At 46.8% G+C, this 21,289-nt stretch overlaps 1 protein-coding gene across 4 annotated transcripts in view; it reads right to left on the bottom strand.

The window, feature by feature from the left end:
* The window catches only part of LOC147623791 (uncharacterized), a 105,811-nt gene that overhangs the window by 31,671 nt on the left and 52,851 nt on the right, over positions 1-21,289 (bottom strand). For all 4 annotated transcript variants that reach the window (XM_086820400.1, XM_086820401.1, XM_086820402.1 and 1 more), the window contains exons 4-6: positions 19,424-19,608; positions 16,963-17,122; positions 5,423-5,519 (exon numbers count right to left, since the gene is read on the bottom strand). In XM_086820400.1, the coding sequence (XP_086676526.1) occupies positions 5,423-5,519; positions 16,963-17,122; positions 19,424-19,608 (442 nt within the window). The remainder of the gene's footprint in view (positions 1-5,422; positions 5,520-16,962; positions 17,123-19,423; positions 19,609-21,289) is intronic.

The following is a 21,289-nucleotide window of genomic DNA, read 5'->3' as shown; positions in this document are numbered from 1 at the left end:
CGCTCCCTTCAACTGCAGTTTCCCTCAGCTGCATGGCCTCCTGATAAGCTCGCAACACCCGTCAAGACTCATTCGTGAACTGATAGCTTGTTTTATGGGATAACACTTAAAAACTTAAATTCATCTTGAAGTTCCTTTCAACAAGAGCCTCTCTTGTACTGATCAAGAACCACTGTTTTGGCACTAATACCTCTTGAAGACCACCATTATCCACTAGCTCAGGCTAAGCGTCTTCAGCCAGGGAAATTGAATCTAGCCCATGTACTCCACAAGATTGCTTGAACAAAATACCAGATGCATCTTCCACCTGCTCAGTAACTCTAGCTTTTAGAAAAACATCACTGAGCTGCTTGATGAACTTGAGAGGACCCTTCTTTTTCAAGCACATTGGAAGAAACTCCATCGAATTGCTTGTGTCACGACCCTGTGTTTTTCTCTGGACAAGATGCAGGTGTGCACGGGGACATGGTGGACAGTGTGAATGGCAGCAGTTTGGAGTGAAAGATGGAAGCCCATGTGTGGATAACCCCATGTGTGAAAGGGGGCAAAAAGATTTTAGCTTAAAAGGTTTAAAAACCTTTGTAATCATTTATAAAGCCTTTCATTAAAGAAACGTGGCCCTTATGCTATTTTTGGGGCCACGTGTGAGCTTTTTGGTAAAAGAGGGGCTGTTGGGTAGAAAAAGCAGGAGGCGCCTATCTCTCTGGAGGAAGTGTGTGCTTTTTCGCTGAGGAGGGCTGGTCGCCTGAAGATGCATGCTGGCTGCACACAGGAGTATCCATACAGGTCTGTACGACTGTACGGACAGCTGTACGGACAGGACAGAAAGCAGGCGCATACGGGCTGCTGTGCGTGGAGAGTTTTCTGAAAAAGAGGCGCTTTCAGGCAGGGGCTGCAGGGCTGCGTTTCTGGCCGGCGGCTCTGCAGGATTGGAGGCGGCGCATGTGCAGGTACAGTCCACGTGGCAGATCTGTACGGCTAGACTGCAGATGGGCTGGCGGCTGGTACAGGTGGTAGTTGCAGGCCTGTACGGACAGCAGGAAGGTACTGCTGGCGGGCTGCACTACAGGCTATATAGGCGCATCTGAGTGTCTATTTATGCATGCTTTTTGGAGATTAAAGGGCTGGCTGCTGTGCTGTGCTACAGAACAGAGACACAGGCCTCCTTTCTCTCTCTCTCTCTCTCTCCCTCTGCCGAAGAGTAGACAAGGGTTGGTTTTTCTTGACACAAAGGTGGACAGAGGTTGGTTTTCCATGAACATAGACATCATGTCGATGGCGTTCAACTGATGGAACTTTCAGCTTCTCTTTGCTTTGGGTTCAGGACTGTTTTGGGACAGTTTATGGGCTGTTTTTGTGTGGCTGCAAATTCAGCTATGTGCTTGGGTTTTTGGCCGCAAGTACAAGGTCATCTGGTTATGTTTCTTGGCATGGGAGTGAAGCAAGCTCGCATGGCTGCGTGCTCATGGAGCAGATTGTTTTCTTCCTACTAGAAAGGAACAGTGGGACCTACAGTTATGGGCATTACTATGTTGCCAGATGTTTCATGAGGGAACAGGTAACTAGATGTATGGAAACATGACAGAAGTTTCAAAGGGAAACATGCCTAAGGGTTTCATGTGGAAACAGGTCGTAGGTTTTCTCGAAGAGACATGTTTTTGGGTTTCTCCAGGAGATAGGTCACATGCAGGCAGAAGGTACAGGAATGGACACATGTATGGTACAGCCTTGCTACTGATAGGACAGGGGACAGGGAATCCATGACAGAGATGGATAGTACCCTTGGAAGGTAGAGAGGGTTTGTACAGGTGTGTCGACTGTATGGTATACTGTATGGTATGCTGTGCTGTGATATGAGTTTTCTTTTGAGAGACAGTTTGGGAGTCTGTGTTGTGATGCAGAAGCACTGGATGTGTCAGGGTGTGATGCTGTTCATAGTGTGAGAGGCTATGGATGGTTGTGGCAGCCTTGATCATGGGAGAAAGCTTCTGTATGCAGGCTCAATGTGTGAGAGTCTTTCGATGTGAACAATGGCTGGATTTATTTGTGGATGCCGTGTGGACAAGAAGCCAGATGCAGGTTCTTTGCAGGCTTCAGGAGTTCTACTGGGACGGCCGAATTACCAGCCTTATATTGTAATCAAAGCTCTTATAATCAATTAAAGAAATACCGCAAGGGGCGCCACTGCAATTTGGGGCCAATCGGTGTCCGTGTACTTTTTGCAGGAGCACTCTAGCTCCCCCTGTTTGTTTTCCTTTTCTAGGTCCTCAATGGTGTTGAAGTGTTTTATGTGCGAGTGTTTGTTTCACCGCCCTTTGGTTTCTGAAGGCCGGTTTACAGCTTGAGCCTCTCTTTTAGAATCACTAGATAAATCAGATCTCCTTCTTAAAGTGGCTATCCCAATGGTGCTTGTCAGCCTCATGGACCTGCTTTGTCTAATCCTTCTTGATCTCTTCTCGGATCTACAGCAGCGTTTAATCCACGTCCCAGACCACCTGATCTGCACCATAGGCATGTGGAAGTCGAAGTGCTCCCGTCACTTCAGATAAACAACCCAACAACAATCATCTACCACTTTAAAGGAGTCTTCTTTGTCAAAGCCTAGGCATTGTTGGCATGCTCCACTAACCGCAAAAACACCTCCCTAAGGATCTCATATTTCTATAGATAACATGGAAGCATTTCAAGAGATATGACAAAAGAAAGTTCATATTATTTCCCAGACTTATGAAAAACCAAAGTGTGATCCACATTCATCAAGTTCATGAAGTTGGAACACCTCACCGATGAAAATTGGGGCTATTTCTTAAACATCCCCATCTTGCTCACAAGGAATGAGGCGTGTTTGCTTATTCAACCAATTAACAACTCTCAAACTACAGTCATTCTGAAACCTCTGGCTCTTTGGTGACCCAACCACACAGTCCATAGAAATGTCTTCCAATGGCAACTCTAGCAATGGTCAAGCTTGCCTGCTGGTTTCATGCTGTCTGGCTTTGACTTTTCGCAATCTTGAAAGAGCCGCACATGTTTGTGTCCACCCTACTTCATGTGAGGTCAAAAGAAAATTCTAATTTACTTCTTCAATGTGCAGCTCTCACCGCCGTGCTCTCAAATGGGAACATTACCGGCTCCATGCAGAAGCACCCAATGGAAAGCACCATCCATGACCGCACAAAAACGGTTCTTATAAGGACAGATTTGCAGCCAGCTTACTCTGAACTTGGGATCACCTCAGGCCTGTCCTTAGACAACTAGGTCCCGTTGCTTCAGAGGAGCGTCTTCGACAACCATTGAATTGGAACCCCTTGATCTGTTTACCCAGTGGCCATATGCTGGGGGCCGACCTCATGTATCATTGAGCTTAGGACCTGCCCGGTGCCTTGGAGGTTGGCTTGCACACAAGCAGTTACTCCCGGAGGTTCAGGAGAGAGGTCTGGGGTAGAGACACGCTCAGCATCGATATCGATTCTCCTATTCCTCGGGAGTGGCTACCACCTATCCCAGACCCGTCTCCCCCACTATGGCTAGGATTGTTTACTGGGCATGATATTCTTCTAGTAGTCTATGGAGCGGATGAGGCCAGTGGTCTACTCACTTTTTATATTGGTCCCCATGGCAGATTAGAGAGATATGAGCCCCCCTTGGAGGATTTCAGTGGATGCACCTTACAGAGGGTGAGAGTGACTGGATTTCAGGCACGAAAGTGGGACATAAACCCCCCCGCCCGCCAAGGTGGCTAGGGAGAGACTCTGGCGGCTATGGATGTGGGAAAGTCGACCTCTCACACGTCTACAGTGGGACCAAGGAGAGTGGGCTTGGCATGATCCCGCTGATCGGAAGGAGACTCTGGATGCCCCCTTTTTTGCATATACAGCACAGCTAGGTCACAAGATTCAGATGCTAGAGATTGATGGCACTCTGGCAGGAGGTTGCAGCAGCTGTTTGGCGGTTGGCACTTGGCTGGCAGTTGGAGGTCCGCCAGTAGCCTGCCCTAGGTGCAGCAACCCTCAAGAGTCTCAGCGACATTGTCTTTGGGATTGCCCAAAGGCTCAGCAAGTTTGACTCTGGATTCTTTGCATCATCACGATGGACAAGGCCTCGACCTGGATCATTACTTGGGGCACTGTCGCTTGGGCCAGAGAGGCTTACGACGAGGATGGTGGGGGGCAAGCCCTTCATGTCTCTCACCTCCACATTTTGGCAGTACGAGGCACTACCCCATCTACAGATCTATGGCGTCCAGGCTCATGTCAGAGATAGGAGATTTGTAGTAGCATCGTAGCCTGGCACATATGGCGAGCTAGATGCAGCAAAGCCATTGAGGATACCCACACTCCGCTTGTAGAGTCCATTAGGAGCATTTGGCTCAACATCATTCATACTCTCCGCGATCGATGGGGAAAGTTGCAAGGTGGCATTGACCGCATGCGAAGCGGCCGGACGCTTTCTTGAGGCTCTGGAGGCTAGGCCCTTTTCTCACCGACAGAGGTGGCGATCCCACTTGGCACTACAGACCACCAGTGTGGTTATTCCCCCCTGTATGAGAAAGCCTTCCCCTCATAGAGCGGCCAGCCGGAGGGGAAGTGCATCTTTCTCCTTTTGATTATTTGATCCCCACCCTGCACATGTGGCGAGTTTGTATCTAGCCCTTCGTGGTTGTATTTAGCCCATTGTGGCTGGTTTTTTCAGTAACTAATAGAAGGACCTTTTTCTCGAAAAAAAAAAGGTTCTTATAGAACCACCACCCGACAATATGAAAGTCAAAACTATGTTGGAAAGCACTGTCCATGACCACACAAAATGGTTCTTGTAGTACAACAACCCGACAATATGAAAGTCACAATAATGTGAGTCATCATAACAAGGGAAGTATGACGCATGGTGGGGAGGGGAGTGAGTGAGTGGGGGTGAGGTGCGTCAGCTCTCTTTCATCCACAATCACATTCCTCTTGCGGCTTTTATGCTGCAGATAGTGTTTCTGAAAACCACAAGTCTTGTAACACTCTTGCCTTCTTACACACGTTTTATATTCTTCTCATAATGCAAAAGTTATTGCTATGCTCTTTCTCCTCATGACCTGAACGAAACCACCTTCAAAACTGTACTTGCAAGTTTCCCTGCAAACAGCCTCCTTTTTCTTGTGGAATGCATTTGCTGCTCATGCCAGTAGAAATTCTAGTATGGGTTTGTCTAGTGAGTTGTGAATGATGGTGATATGAGAGCCATTGAACAAAACAATGCATTCTAATTTCTTACACAAGGCAAAAAACACTCTTGGGAATACATCAATGCAACGTAAACATCTGTAAATGAGCAATGGAAGGGACAAGTATATGTTAATGAGGGTCAAGTGCGAGGGCCATTTCACTAATTGAACCACTAATGCAGAGCTAGAGAGCCAAGAAAGAGCGGGAGTCACATGCGAGGAAGAAGTTCGTGAACGGAACCAATCTTGTAGAACCAATTGCTGCATGTATCTTTGGCCTCTTGACGTACATCGTCTGCCGTAAAATTTTCTGCAGTTAAACAAAAAAGACCACAACCCAAAGATTAAATATACAACATATAACCCATAAACCCCCCCAAAAAAACGTAGGATGAATTTCATTTTAAAAATACCAGGTTTTTATGGCTGTTATAGCTTCAATATACCTTCAGCTTGCATAGATGCTTCCCTTTTTTATTTCTCCCACATTAATCTTGTGCTCATACATACACTTTTCATCTTGTTTATTCTAAGGTCTCTTGACCCCTCTCACAATCCTCAATTGCTAACTTGATCCAGAAACCACTCATAAATAAGTGAAGAGTTCACCATATGCTGGAAAAACTCATTTTGAAATTTGAAATGTACTTGTAAAATCTTATCACCTTTTTTGATCTCATATCATAAAATTGTCAATATGTTCTTTAAACTTTTTACTTGATTCTTGATTACAAGTATGTATAAGAAGTTTAGTTTTTTTAAACACAAATACATACATGAATAGAGGTGTGTGCTGTGATGGTTTTTTTTAAAAAAAAAAGAAGAATTTATATGTAACATTATAAGATTTCTTTTTTGGTCAGATATTGTACTATTTTATTTATTTAATGCATTGGTAAATCCCTGCTGTCTTATGATAATAGCTTATTTTGACACCATTATTACCACCGTTGTGGCATAAGTGGCACCTTGGACCCACCAAATCCACACTGACCAACAAATCAGCAAGCCTGGCACATCTGGCAGGACCGTGCAGTTAGCGCATCACGGGCACAATCACTCCTCCAGAAGGGACCACTCTCTCAGACAGACCTCATTCACACCCTTTGGGAGGCGGTTGGAGCGTGCTTAGAGGGGTTGTCCATTCCCATATAGACGTTCCAATTTCCAATGATAAATGGACCTTTTTGTGTGTGTGTGTGTGGGGGGGGAGGGGGTTGTGAGAGAGAGAAAGAAAGAAAGAATCAAACATCTTCAAAAGACCCAATGGGTCTATAAGACCAAAAGTGATACACTAGTGTCCATGTAATCCCATCATGGTACAAAAGAAAACAAAGACTAGAGCTATGAGCTGGGAATGTCAAATCCAAAATTATGACTTCATGATCTATTCATGGAACCCCCCCCCCCCCCCCCAAAAAAAAAAAACCCTTGCTACTATGACCTTTGCATGCCTCTCTCGCCCACCTCCTCCACCTCCTCCACTGCCCCCCTCGGATATACACCACCCCCCCTTTCACGCCAACCTCTCACCCTCCCCCCTTCCACGCTCAAGCCTTTCACCTCCTTGCCATCTCTCGCCTCATCTTCTCCTGTGCCACAGCCCCCTTGCTTCGACTACCTTCCCCCCTTCGCGGCAACCTCTCCCTAAAAAGAAAAAAAAAAACTCACACCCACACACACACACACCAAAAAATATATATATATATATATATATATATTCAAAAAGTCTTCCTTCGTTCCTTCAATTGTACATACCACCTTTTATGATGTTATTTTTGTCTGCACTCTTTTCATCATAATGTAAGTGCTCTGCACTCTTTCATCATTGTAATCCGCATAATATAATCAGTGCCTACCTGCATCTGTGCATCATGTCATAACCTCCTCCTGCATATTTTCCATATGTAACCCTCCTAGCAACTTCCTTTTATCTTCCTCACCGAGGACGGTGAGCACTCTAGTGGTGGGCAACCTATAGCCACCAAGCTTACCCACATGGTGGACCATCCACCACAATGGACCGTCCACTTCAACGGACAATCCACCACAACGGACCGTCCACTTCAACGAACCATCCACCGCAACGTGATGTAGCAGTGACTCTGGCAATGAGTCAACAGAGGTCCCAGCATTGGATCATCAAGTGGAGACTCACCACCGCAACGGACACAAGGAGGTGCATTGCCGGCTCCAACAGCATCGACTGGCACTCCACCGCATCTCTAGAGATAGGAGATTCCACCAGAGGCTACACTGCCACCCAAGGCATCCACTAAGGATAGATCATAGGAGATGCCACCGTCTCGACCTCAGGCATATATGGCCCTCATCCCACTTTAGAGGACATCCTTATCCTGCAGCCTTCTCTCACTTGGAGGACATCTCATCTGCAGCCTTCATACCACTTTGTACCTTTTGTCATATCATCTGCTTGTGCTGTGTTGTCCTCTTCATAGTGACCTCTACTGAGTGTGCATGGTACAGTGAAGGACATGTATCAGTGTTCTCTGAGTAGTGCAAGTGTTTTCATTCCTTCCACAATCTCATCTCTTCCGCCTCTTCTTGTGTTGTGTTCTGTTGTGTAGTGTCTTCTGCTTCGCACCGTGAGCATCGAGGACTCCAGACATACTGTCTAGAGAAGAGCCCCACGTAGTGTGCCGGGGAGCCCGCCTTGCTACACCCCCTCCCCACTACCAGCTCATATAATGAAATGATCCCCCAAATCATACCCGATGGAGCCCCTAGTAACTGCAACCTCTGGAGCAAGTGGTCACGTGGCACTAGCTTTGCAAAAATCCACAAAGCAGCAATAGAGGCGTCTGCCATCCGCCTTAGCCTGCTCAATGAGGCTTCTGAGAGTGAAGATATGATCTAATGTAGAGAAGTTCTGTCGGAAGCCAGCCTGGCCTGGTGCCCGAAAGCCCTCCCTCTCTGCCAAGGCACTGAGCTCTGTCTCAAGAACTGATCCATAAAGCTTGGCCATGATATGGACAATCATAATGGTCATGTTGTTGTTGGGATCCATGGTATCCCTAGCCTTGTGGATAGGGGAAATAGTATGAAGAGACCAGGTGTGTGGAAAGCCCTCCGAAAGTGCACTGTTAAACATGTGAGCTATAAGTGGGGCAAGGGTTTTGGAGACATAAGAGAGGTGCTCTCCTCTAATCCCTATGTGATCCTGGGAGCGACCATGCTAGAGTCTCCTCATAGCTTTCTTAACCATGCCTATGGTGGCGAAAAAGCTAGATGTAGTGGAGTGAGGCTCTGGTGGGTGTGGAAGGGGGGGCTGATTAGGAATGTGATGTAATGAGCGGGCGTAAGTGTGCCAAATACGCGGGTCACTGATGGGCATGGGTGGTCAGTGTTCCCATATCCCGCGCCAAGCCTCCTCAAAGTTACTACTTAAGAATAGTTGATATAGCTCCCAATATTGCTCTACTTCATGTGCACGTTTTTTTACGACAAGTAAAAAACTGAGCCTGCGGGGCCAAGGTTTTGCCCATAGCTGCTTCTCGCAAAAGACGGGCATGTGTAGTGCGGCACTTGTTGTAAGCTGAGCGAGGCATGCAGTGACAGACTCAACCACGTGTCCAAGAGATGAAGATATAGAGAGAGAGAGGAGAGAGAGAAGTAGATAGGGATCTTGCACAGTACACACTGAGTGGGGAACAAGCCCCGCCCCCTTTTAGGAATTTATTCAGGAACAATCCACGGGCACACTGGCCAAGATCAATACAATCAATGAATACAAAACAAAAATATATGCCGATGTAGGATATCCAAATCGATGTCGTTGTCGAGAAGATCTTTGATGCCGAGCACACCACGGGGATGACCCACAAGTATCTCTCACCAGGCTAGTACCAGATCCAAGTCTAAATCCAGATCCAAAACCAAGTCCAGATCAAAACCAAGTCCAGATCCAAGTTCTAGTTCCAATCCAAGTCCAAGTCCAAGTCTAGATCAAATCCAAGTCTCATGTTCATGTCCAAGTTCCATGCCCAAGCTCTATGTCCAAGTTATATATGTCTATGCTTTATGTCCAAGCTCTATGTTCCTTGTCCAAGTTCCATGTTTATGTCTAGGTTCCACTCCAGATCCAAGTAACTCCAAGCTAGCACACGAGGTACAGTAGATGTGTGTAGATGATGAAGTATATGTTGAACAAATTGGAAGTTTTGTTGTCCATACTAGAACAGGGACAACCCACAAGAAAGCTTGCACTGAGATGAATGCACCAGGGCAAGGCTGTGGTAGTATGGCAGATCAACTGGTACAAAGCTGTGAAAACGTAGTTCAGCAAGAGATGCACAGAAACCCGTCAACGGCCAGTACGGGTGGCAGTGGTTCACGTCGTGTAGAAGGTGCAAGAGGCGTTGTGAGATACATGAGGTGTTTGACAGCTGTATGGTACAGCCAGGTGTCACAAAGGCTACACATCCAGCCGGTAGTGGTTCAGATGGTGGCGCACAGAAGGCTCAGGTGTATCCTGTGGCGGCCAAGCGCAAAGGGCGGCGGCCAAGTACCAAGGTAGGCGGCCAAGTACAAAGAATGGAGCTAGTGGTGCGGCGTAAGCAGCTCTTGCTTCAAAAGTGGCAGCAGAAGGGAGCACTGATGCTGGCTGGTGATGGCAGCATTAGCGCAAGCATCGTCAGTGATAGAAGCGCTGACTGGCAGTGCAAGCCAACCAAGCGCTGACTGGCAGTGCTGGCCGGTTGGCTTGCACTGCCTGGTCTGGTACTGAAAGCGCTCCACTTGGCACAGCAAGGCTAGGAACACCGCTGGCAGCAAGTGGCAACAGAAGGGAGCCCTGAGGCTGGCTGGTGACAGCAGCAGTAGCGCAAGCATCGTTAGTGCTAGAAGCGCTGACTGGCAGTGCTGGCCAGTTGGCTTGCACTGGCTGGTCTGGTACTGAAAGCGCTCCATGTGGCACAAGGCTAGAAATACCGCTGGCAGCAAGTGGCACACAGTGATGTCAGCCGAGCGCACACATGTAAAGTCCGGGCAGAGTACAGAAGATAGATGGCAGCGCTTTTAGACAAGTGTCGGGGGTAGTGTTGATGTCGACGGCCAGCAGGCGGCTCTAGTCGGTGGTGGCTGATGGTGGATGGCTGCAGTTGGTATGGGAGGCGATCAGGTGCAGATGTTCAACAAAACAACAGTGCACAACAGCCGGCAGGTTGACGGCAACTAGTCAAATCCGTCGACAGAGGTACTGGAAAACGGTGCAGCCAGGCAATGTTTTGGTGGCGTGACAACAACTTGGAGGCACAAAGCGGTAGAAGCAGAAGCACCAAGAAGAAGAACCACTTCCGCGTGACTTGATGGTGCTGATAGAGAGCTTTATTTTCAGCAATGAGGATGGAGATGATGATGAAGAACCTGATGATGAGCAAGAGAGCCTCATGGTTCTTTTATACCCAAGGGAGGTAATGCTTTTTCTTTGCCAAAAGCTTGTCCAAACTTTTACTTTTCTTTACCTTGCTTTTCCCTTTTTTGCTTTTGCTTTTGCTCTTTTTACTTTTATTAATAAAATATTACTCAACTTTTGCTTTTTTTGCTTTAAGGCCTTGCTTTTTGGCCTTAGAGTTGCTTTTTGAGAAAGCGCCTTTTAGCTTTTTGGTCTGGACTCTGGCTCACTCTCCTCTTTCCAATGGTGCCCTTGGCTCACGGTCAACCCTGTTTGACTTTTTGCTTTTGACAAAGAATGGTACTTTTTCTTAATCAAACCTTATGGACCCTGTCCCCATGTCTTCTTCCACCTGTCTGGTGTTCGAGCATGGGTTTCATCATGTGAAATAGAGCTAGGAGGGCCAAATAGTTACACTTGTCATCATACCAACTATTCTGGAGCATCGTCCCAACCCGAGGTTTGGGGGTGGAATGAGAGGTATGGGGGAAACTGGCAATAGCGGAATAATGGAGAAGTGATGTGAGCTGAGAAGTGAGTGTCAAAAGGTGCACCTCAATATATCAATAAGAGGCCGTGGTAGATGTGATTGGAATAGATATAATCGCTATTTTGGGTGAAATGAGTAGTGAGTGGTATAGAGTGTAGTGGGGGGTAAAGGTGCGGGTGTGGGTGGAGTGGTGGTGAGAGAGAAAGTGAGGTAGGCATGATCCGCTCCAACTGGGCGTGTGGGGATTGTAATTGCTGATACGTGCTGTGCCATCTCCATGGATCCCATAATGAAGTCAACTGTGCTGGATCCCCCTCCATGTGGAAAGCAAGTAAGCCCTCCTGAATGTGGCCATTGTGTCATCCCATATAGAAGATGTCTCCCATATCTTGTGATAGCCCCATGATCCTGAGAAAAGCACTAGCCTCCTGTGTCCGCCTGGTCAAGGGTACGGAGCTGGATGGGATCCTCAAAATCATCTCTCACATTGCTTGCTCCTGGTCCTGGCGTTGAATTCCCCGAGTAGGAGAACTTCACCTACCCATGTAAACTTGAGAATCTCGTCGGAGAGTGATGTATATGGTGAAACACCCCTCCTCTCCTCCTCCTCCTCCTCCTCCTCCTCCTCATGGACCACCTGAGTGTGCTGCTGAGCATATCGTGAGGCATCTGGTGGAAAGTAGCATACAGCTGCTATATAAAGTGGCCTGGTCTCCCTGGTGGATGTGAGCTGGAGTCGAATCCACATGAATCTCGCCTCCTTGTCTCTCTGGACTATACTGGTCTTGAAAAAGGATTGCTACACCTCCAGATCCTCGCATTGCCTGGATGTGCGAATCTTCCTGTGGTATGTAGACTTCCACTGATATCCTACAAGCCTGGGTAGACCTCTCTCAAGACTCTGGTGTGTCTCTATATAGAAGATGAAATCTCGTCCAATGAAACTATCCTCGAAACCATCTACATCTGACCATAAAGTGCCATTGCAGCTCCAAACCGCCATGTCCAGATGTGGGCGCATAGGTCCCACGCCCCTATTTGGTGCACTTCTCTCTGATGACGACTCTCCCATCTCGGTAAACCGCCCATTTGCCCTCCTTACGGGCAGCCATAACTTTCTCCATGGAGCTCTTTCGATGAGCCACCTGTGTGGCTGTAAGATCATCCGAGAGCTAAATGGTCTCGCCTTTAAGGGCTGTGCCGGTATCCATGAATGCCTGGCGACTCGAAAGATCCGGGAAGCGAATAAGCAGAGGGCGTGATCGTGTAGTGGCTGTTCCAGCTCTCCATGCATCTGCAAAGGGATGTCTCCAAAGAGGGTGTAGACCTGTGCTTCTTCTTCACCTCTATCCACTCCTTAGCGGCCTCTTGCTTGACCACTTCAGCCCACCCTTTGGTGAGCTCATCCTTTGTAGCTTGAATGTGTGCTACCATGTCCTTCGCTATCTCCTCCTTGATCTCCATAATATTGGAGATCTCACCGTCCTCCTTCATCCGGGCTTTGCATTCGGCAAGCTTTTCCTTGAGCTTCGCGATTTCCTCTCGGTGAAGCTCTTTGAGCTCCTCCATCTCCCGGGCTTGGTGTTCTTCTTGTAAGTGAAAAATGTCCCGCATGTATTTCAACCCTTCCTTGGACGTGGTGCTGAGTGGGTGCTTGGAAAGAGAGAAATAAAATGAAATGATATATTAACATCTCTAAGAGGCCATGATGGCCTATGAGACCAAAACTGAAAGTACATCTGAAGTTGGTGTCTCATCAAAGAGAACAACCAAATGAAACTGAAAAGTACAATAAAGTTATAAACTGATTATCTTACAGTTATAAGAACTATAAGTAAGACTCCTAGATGATACTGAGTAGAAAATACTCGAAAATGTATATCAAGTAGATCCATGTATGTTGATCAGTTAAAGTGTTGCCCTCTCCTTGGATCAAATATCTCTACCATGGGACTATCTAGAATGGAGAGGTCGAGAAGCGAGGTAGGCGCCTCCGATGCCGAGCAATAATGGCTCTGCTCTGGCGATGGTGAGGATGTCGTGGTCGGGATCCTGGTGGGTATGGCCGATGAGCACGACATAAGATGACTGCTCTATCAATGGTGACTCCCTGGGAGCGTGGCTGGTGTCCTGATGGCCCGATGGACGAGGCATCAGGAGGTGTGTGGGCTGGGCTGCTGGTGTTGGTGCTGCTGAAGAAATCTATCAGGATCCTCTGTCTAGGTTCATCATGGCTCGGTTTCCTGTCTCCCAAGAGGGTCTCTCTGTGTCTCCTGAGCTCAAGTAGGAACAATCCCAGGCATCTCTGATCCTCAAACTCCATGACCATGGCCCAAAACCCTCTCGGAAGAGGCAGTGATATCTCCCTCGGATCTCATAATAGACTATACATCAGCAAATGTAGTGCTCCTCTGACTCTGCCTCTTGGTAGCATAGCTGACAAATGCGGTCATCCGAGATCTGATGCACACATCGCCTTGTCTCAATCCGAGAGTTTTTCTCTTGCATGTTTTATGTCTCTTGTAACTTGTCTCCCAAGCGAGGTATGAGAGACGCCCCTAGGCAATTTTGTGACCTTGCACATGTAATGTGACACTCTTTCCATTCCCAAAAACTCCCGTGGAAGGTTGCCAGTCGAGAGAAATGAAATGAAATGATATATGAACGTCTCTAAGAGGCCATAATGGCCTGAGACCAAAACTGAGAGTACATCTGAAGTTGGTGTCTCATCAAAGAGAACAACTAAATGAGACTAAAAAGTACAATAAATTGATTGACCTACAGTTATAAGAACAGAACTGTAAGACTCCGAGATGATACTGAGTAGAAAATACTGGAAAATACTGAAAAATGTATATCAAGTAGATCCATGTATGCTGATCACTTGAAGTGTTACCCTCTCCTTAGATCAAGTATCTCCGCCATGGGGCTGTCTAGAATGGAGAGGTTGAAGAAGCGAGGTAGGCGCTCCTGAGCAATAATGGCTCTGATCTGGCGATGGTAAGGATGCCGTGGTCGGGATCCTGGTGGGCGTGGCCGACGAGCACGACATAAGATAACTGCTCTATCAGTGGTGACTCTCTGGGAGCGTGGTGCCCTGGTGGCCCAATGGAGGAGATATCAGGAGGTGTTTGGGCTGGGTTGCTGGTGCTAGTGCCGAAGAAATCTGTCAGGGTCCTCTGTCTAGGTACATCATGGCTCGGCCTCCTGTCTGCCAAGAGGGTCCCTCTGTGTCTCCTGAGCTCAAGTAGAAACAATCCCAGGCATCTCTGATCCTCAAACTTGCGTAACGGCCCAAAACCCTCTCGGAAGAGGCAGTGATATCTCCCTCGGATCTCATAATAGACTATACATCGGCAAATGTAGTGTTCCTCTGTCTCTACCTCCTGGTAGCATAGCTGACAAATGCGGTCATCCAAGATCTGATGCACATATCGCCCTGTCTCATGAGGTCCGGATCTGTCCAATGGCACAACGTAGCCCATGTGATAGGTGTACATCCATGTACGCCGGGCGGGTGATAAAATCATCTGGTGAGAGGTGTAGAAAATGGCTCTTGTAATGAGCCATTTTCATGCCTAAGGGCTCAAGGGGGCTAGTCCATGTCCTCTCTGTGTCCACTCTAATGATATCCATCCTGATCACGCGGTTTTACTCTGAGCGGGTGAGATCCAAAAATGGACAATCCAGACTGTATTGAAAGGGTGGTAGTGCCTCTATCCGCAAACCATGTAGGTCAAACCATGATCTCATCTGAGTGTACCAACAATGAGTATCTCCATCCTCTGCCAACTCTATGGATGAGGTCAATGCCAATCAGGAGTACCTCTGTTGAGGGAGCTCCCATAGCCGCTGTAAAAAGGTAACTGCCTGGAATAGGGCCTCGGTTACTACTGGTGGGGCACCCAGCTCAGCCCGAGCAATCTCATGTGGTACTGATGATTTGCTCCGAATCATGCGGGCAATCATCATAATTAGTGGTCTCTCCATTTGCCTCCATCCCTCATCTGTCCCTCTCTGAGGTCTGTGATGTATACTGGGCCCCCAAATTGGAGCTCCGTACAGGAGAGTCGGTGTGACAAGCGTATATCTATGAGACCATAAGTAAAACAATGTTACCATGGATATACTGAGCCATGGAAGAACTGAAAAGGAAATGAAAAAAGATGGAAGAAACACCGATATGTGTATACATCCAGACAGCAAATGATGATCCTATGATCACTCCTCAGCCACTAGCAATCCCAGAGCACAAAGAGGATTAGGCCTCTGTGATGGGAGCCATGTCGGTGGAGAGAACTTCCCAGATTTGTCTGTGTGTGTGGTGGAGGGTTCTAATGCTCTGGGTCAAGGGCATCTAGCTTGTAGAATGGATCAAGCTAACTCGCTAAGAAGTCCTCGGAGGCATGGAGCTGGAACACAGGTATGGTTCGTGGGCTTTGATGTTGGAGCAGAGGCATTCGTATGAGTGGTGGACTCTGATGTGGATGCATGTACTACAAAGAAAACTGTGATGGCTCTCTGGAAGGTGTCCCTTCTGGGCTCATCCTGTTTCTCAGTGTGCTGCCACAGCACTACATTCATGTGTCATCTGAGCTCCATCAAGTATATGCTGAGGAATCTCTGATCCTCATATTGTATCACCTGTGCAAGTGGCCCGACTCAAATTGGAAAAGTGAATGACAGCTAAACATATACTGGGCCTCATCCTCTACCACTCCCATGGTGCATACTCTGCATATCCTCTCTTGTGGAATATCAAATGCTCTTCCAGTCTCTACTCTGAGGCACAAGGAGAATACCCTTAGCTGGCCAATTGTGATACGCATAGCATGTGACGTGTGTATTTGTATCTATCCCAAGATCTCAATGAATCCATCCTCGGAGAGTCTTGAGAAGTGATCTCTGTAGAACTCACACTTCTTAACAAGCTCTAACGGTCACACCCATGTCCAATGTGCGTGAAGTCCGAGTAGATCTAACCAAATGTGCGTAGTCCGAGTAGATCTAACCAGATGATCCAGTTGATGTCATGTCATGAGAGGTCGAGGTAGGGGGGATCTGTACTAAAATGGGGGGAGACGGTCCATATGTATGCCATCTGCATGAAACCACTTAACTACCTCCGAATACCATGCATGTGATGGTAATGTTGGTGGCTGTGTCAATGAGGAGGAGGGCAATCCAGCTGGTCTCATCCGCTCCCTCTCCCTCTCATGATATAACTGCATAGAGGGTTCTAGTGCTAGCCGTGGGAGGCGATCTCTCGAGTGTTTGACACTTGATTACAACCGGCAGCTATGTATGGTGCTGCCATCTGGGGGCCAGGCCTAGGGAAGGATCAACGGAGGAGCATAGAGAGGCTACAAGTGATGATGCTGTCATGCATGATTAGGAGTAAGCGATCTGTACATGTCATTATACGTGCAGAGTTTGGGGTGGCCCCGTTGGTTACAGATGTCCTCTTTCAGACTGTCACTTACATTCAACATGTAAAGAGCCAACACTTAGTGCGGAGCTCTTGGAAATGTACCTGGAAACACTCTCTCTCCAGACGGGCTAGAGAGGCATGCCGCCTCGCTAGTCGGTCAATGCTGGGGGCTTGTAAAAGTGACTCCAAGGCATATGTACTTCTGCACAATCTCCATTGCGGCCTCAGAGACAACATTATATTTATTTACTTATTTATTTATTTATTTTGAAACCACGTTAACCCTGGCACCATCACTCAAAAAAAGGTAATAGCAATGTTGCATTATACACAAATGCATGTGCATGCCTGCAACCATCATAAATATCTCTTATAGTAAGAAAAGCAAAACTAATATTCTTTTGGAAGCTAGAAGTTACCTGGCAAAAGCTTAATGAGCTCTCCATTATCATTCAATTCTGCTTTTCCCTTTATACGTTTCCAAACCAGCTTTCCAATAGTCTCCATGACATCTGTGACTAATATGAACAAGGTAGGGTAAAATTTTGGAACAGATGTATCAGAAAGGAGCTTGGCCACCTGCATAAACATGAAGGGTGAGATTAATAAAGACAGAAAAAAGGGAAATACCAAATACTCTTCATACGAGCAATGCACATACAACAAGGCATATCTCCTTTGGTGCTTGAACCTCTACTTTAGAAGGCTGGTGGAAAGGCCAAACACAGCAAGGCAGGTCAGGCAGGCCACTGGGCACCATCTGGGTAAGGCACCCAACTGTGGGCACCCTTTTGCTTGTTTGTGGGCAGGTTGATGCTAAAAGAAATTGTGACCCTACAACTAAGACCGCCAGTCACCTCACATTCTTCATCATAATGTTGTTGAGCTTCAGCCTCTCCTTAGACGTAAGCAGCCTGAAACAGGGGGGAATCAGCAGCAAGATTGTCTCCCTTCAGATCAATTGCCTCCAGCTTCAGACAGAGGTTCCATGTTAACTTGCACTGACTTTGGAACAGTTATTTTTTAAAAAGTATTTTCTGTTTTCAGCATTCAGCTACAGGTTTTCGCACACTTGTAGATAGAGGTTTTGCTGCTCAGAGAAATAATTCAGCATGCAATCAACTGGGTAAATGTGCATGCATACGAATATCTCAAGTCTTCTGACTTCCTTTACTATGTCATTCACTTTCTAAGATAGGCCCTACAAAGATGCCCCAGGACTTGCATCTAGACCAAAGCAGCTTCCTCTCGCAAAGGAGTGGTCTCCTCTAGGTCTTCATCTTCATCCAACTCGTCAATGAGGTTTGAGAGAGAAAGAAAAATGGTTACAAGGAGATGGTGGGTGTGGAGTGTCACATTGCTCTTCTCCCTTTAACATCCAAACCTTCTAGACCAGTGCCTTCCCTTTATGTCTTGGTGCAAAAGGGCTGAGTGGAAGCTTGGGCTGCTGTGGCTGAGTTTTGGGTGTTTGCATGAGCAACCGGTCCACCTCACACAATACATAGAGAAATATCCTTTGTAATGGCAAGCCACACATTACCATGGAAGGCTAGTTACCTTGAGTCCATGCTCTAGCAGCAGTAAAAAAAGAGAGATTACTTTTGCAGCATAACACGATCTGGTGGGTGTGGAGTGTCACACTGCTCTTCTCTTTTTAACATCCACACCTTCGAGACCAGTGCCTTCCATTAACGCCTTGGTGCAAAAGGGCTGAGTGGAAGCTTGTGCTGCTGTGGCTGAGTTTTGGGTGTTTGCATGAGCAACTGGTCCGCCTCATCTATAGAGAAATATCCTTTCTAATGGCAAGCCACACATTGCCTTGGAAGGCTAGTTACCTCGCTGAGTCCATGCTCTAGCAGCACTAAAATAAGAGAGATTGCTTTTGCAGCATAACACAATCCCTGAGCTGAAAAGGGTCCTGAAAAAGAACTCTCATGTACAGCACCTTGTTACCATCAGCCATCAGTGGCTCAGCCGTTCACCAAAGTGCATCCTGAACAAGCAGGGTCTCTATCACCTCCCCATGCGCCATTGGATTCAATGGTAGAAAACACCTGAAAACTACACATCGGTATGCCTCAAAAGCAGAGGGTGATTGAAAATCTGTAGGGGGGGACAAAAGTCATATCTGTATGAAAGAAAGAAGGTCACCTTCATCCCTACAAACAACGCTGCAAGAAAGTGCACATGGTATAAATAAACTTTTCCCAAGGGAGACTTTTTTAAAGGGACACACTTAGATTTACAAAGTGGCAACCTATTAGTATATATGTAAAACTCACATTAATACACATATGGAGTCACTCAATCCTGATATTGATCTGGCTACTAGAAGAGCAAGAGCACAAAATCCTCACAATCGGGGATTTTGCTCTGTCAGATGTCGTTGTTCTAGGGTTAGGTATGCTTATTGCTTCAAGGAATCTATGAAGGTTGAGTTACGAGAAAGAGCTCTCTTATATACACATGGTAAGACATCTCTTTTAACCTATAAAACGCAGCAAATGATGAAGCATAGCAGAGAAACAAGCTGCTTGAGAAGTAACAAACTTCATAGCTGGGAAATTAGATCATTTGTTGCATCTAGGCTAAATCACTACTAGGGTAGATCCAAATAGATCAAGCTAACACCACAAATGCATATGAGACACGTCTGTTCCACAAACAATTTCAAACCAAGTGCATTAATTGCTAAAGGTAAGAAGAATGATCAAGAGCAAGTAGAATCTACTTAGGGCCAAAAGCATCCCAGTTACATTCAAGTCAATTAAATGCTCAAGATAAGAAAAACGATCAAGAGCAACTAAGATCTTCATCTACTTAAGGCCAAAAACACCCACTTCCATTCAAGTCTTCATGACAAGATCCCATCATGCTAACCTTCACCGCCAATCTAAGAGCAGCAACACGCTCATTGTTCAGCCAAGCATGAGCTATGTCATCATTAAGTTCACGCAATCGAGTGACGTACTCCTCTTGAGATATTGTCTCCACACCTTCATCCACTCCTTTTCTAAGATCGTCCAACTCTTCTAGATGTGCTGTCGTTAAGGACTTTCCACGGCCTGCATTCATAAGGTTACAAGTTAACCTTAATACCACTCTCAATGGAACAAGATGAGCTTATACAAGGACATATTCAAAAATTGAACTTTTTCTCATTGAACATGGTCCATTTCTATCTTCACTTTTTCGCAAAACCCTTTTTTTAAAGAAAAAAATTTAATGAGGAAAAAGATCATACATTTAGAGAGAGACATCCTTCAGCAAGAGGATGCCTCTTCGTTCCGATGACATCTAGTGCGAGTTTGGAGCTGTGAGCACTGCCCCATCGAGCTGCGCCACCCCCACCTTTGCCCCCTCTCCTCCTTCCACACTGCTTCCGCTTGCACCCCTCTCGCTTCCCTCTACACCCCCTCTCGCTCCCTGTACACCTGCACCCCCTCCTTCCGCCTGCGCCACTCTAGCCCCCTCTTCCTGACTGTACCCCCTCTCCCCACTTGCATCACCCCCCCCCTCTCACTCTGCCCCTGCTTGCGCCTCCCCTCTCTCACACTGCCCCTGCTTGCCCCCTGCCCCCCTCCTGCTTCCCCCACTCACTTGGGCTCCGCCTCTCCACTCATCGCGAAGAAATACTGAAGGCAAGGGCATTTAATCATTTATTATGATTTCTAGACATTGTACTTGTTGTACCAACCTTTGTACCTGCTGTACTAGCCATTGTACTGGCTGTACCAATCCTTGTACTTGTTGTACTTACTGTACCACCCATTGTACCGGATGTACCAGCTTCTATACTTGCTGTACCAACCACTGTACCTGCTGTACTAGTCACTATACATGCTGTACCAGCATTTGTACTTGCTATACCTGCTGTACCAACCACCGTACCGGCTGTACCAACCACTGTACCGGCTGAATGGAGAGTTGTACTTGCTGTACCAGCTCTATTGCATGAAGACCCATGGTTTTTGGGGAAGAATCAGTACCCACATGGAGGTATATGGATTATATTGTTGGCTCGGCATTTCTACAGCCTGTGTTCCAGCTTGGTAGCCTCGTGTTGGGCTGTGTTATGGCATTTGTATATGGATTATATTGTTGGCTTGGCATTTCTACAGCCTGTGTTCCGGCTTGGTAGCCTCGTGTTGGGCTGTGTTATGGCATTTGTATATGGATAATCCGGCATCTCCCGTGGGGAGAGTAAGGCCCTCAAAGCTTGTACATAATATTATTCTCCTTGGGTAATAAAATACTCCAAGAGGGGGGTCGGCTCTATGCGGTGTCACACGTGCAAGCTCCACTTTCAACATTTGTGGATGTTTTGTCCAGCTTTTCTGTTTCATGCAAAGTGATGATGGATATATGTTAAGGCTGTGGCCATGTTTAAATGTTTTAATATGCATTGATGGTATCAACAAGTGTGTCAAAGGCCCTAGTTCCCCGAGCACCGCCGCGAGTTACAATTTGTGCCTGACGTTCCGAAGAAGTAGCTTCAAGAGCCACTTTAAACTCTTGGAAATCTGATTTTGACACATAATCGTCAAAAAGATTGGCATCGGTATCTTCCGTAGCCGGCAAGCCTTCGCGTTCGATAAGGGGCTCCAACTCGGATTCTTGGGTCGACATCTTGAAGAGGGCAAGTGGAGAAAAAAATTCGATCTTGCACAAGAAAAGTGCGAGAGAACTTGAGAGCTTGAGAGCTTGAAAACTTGAGAGATGTGTGGCAAGAAGCCCACTTAAGGA

Source organism: Cibotium barometz, chromosome 26 (assembly GCF_041138505.1).
Source record: "Cibotium barometz isolate CiBa-2024 chromosome 26, ASM4113850v1, whole genome shotgun sequence".
Taxonomy (NCBI): Eukaryota; Viridiplantae; Streptophyta; class Polypodiopsida; order Cyatheales; family Cibotiaceae; genus Cibotium; species Cibotium barometz.
This window is presented reverse-complemented; position numbering and strand designations above follow the sequence as displayed.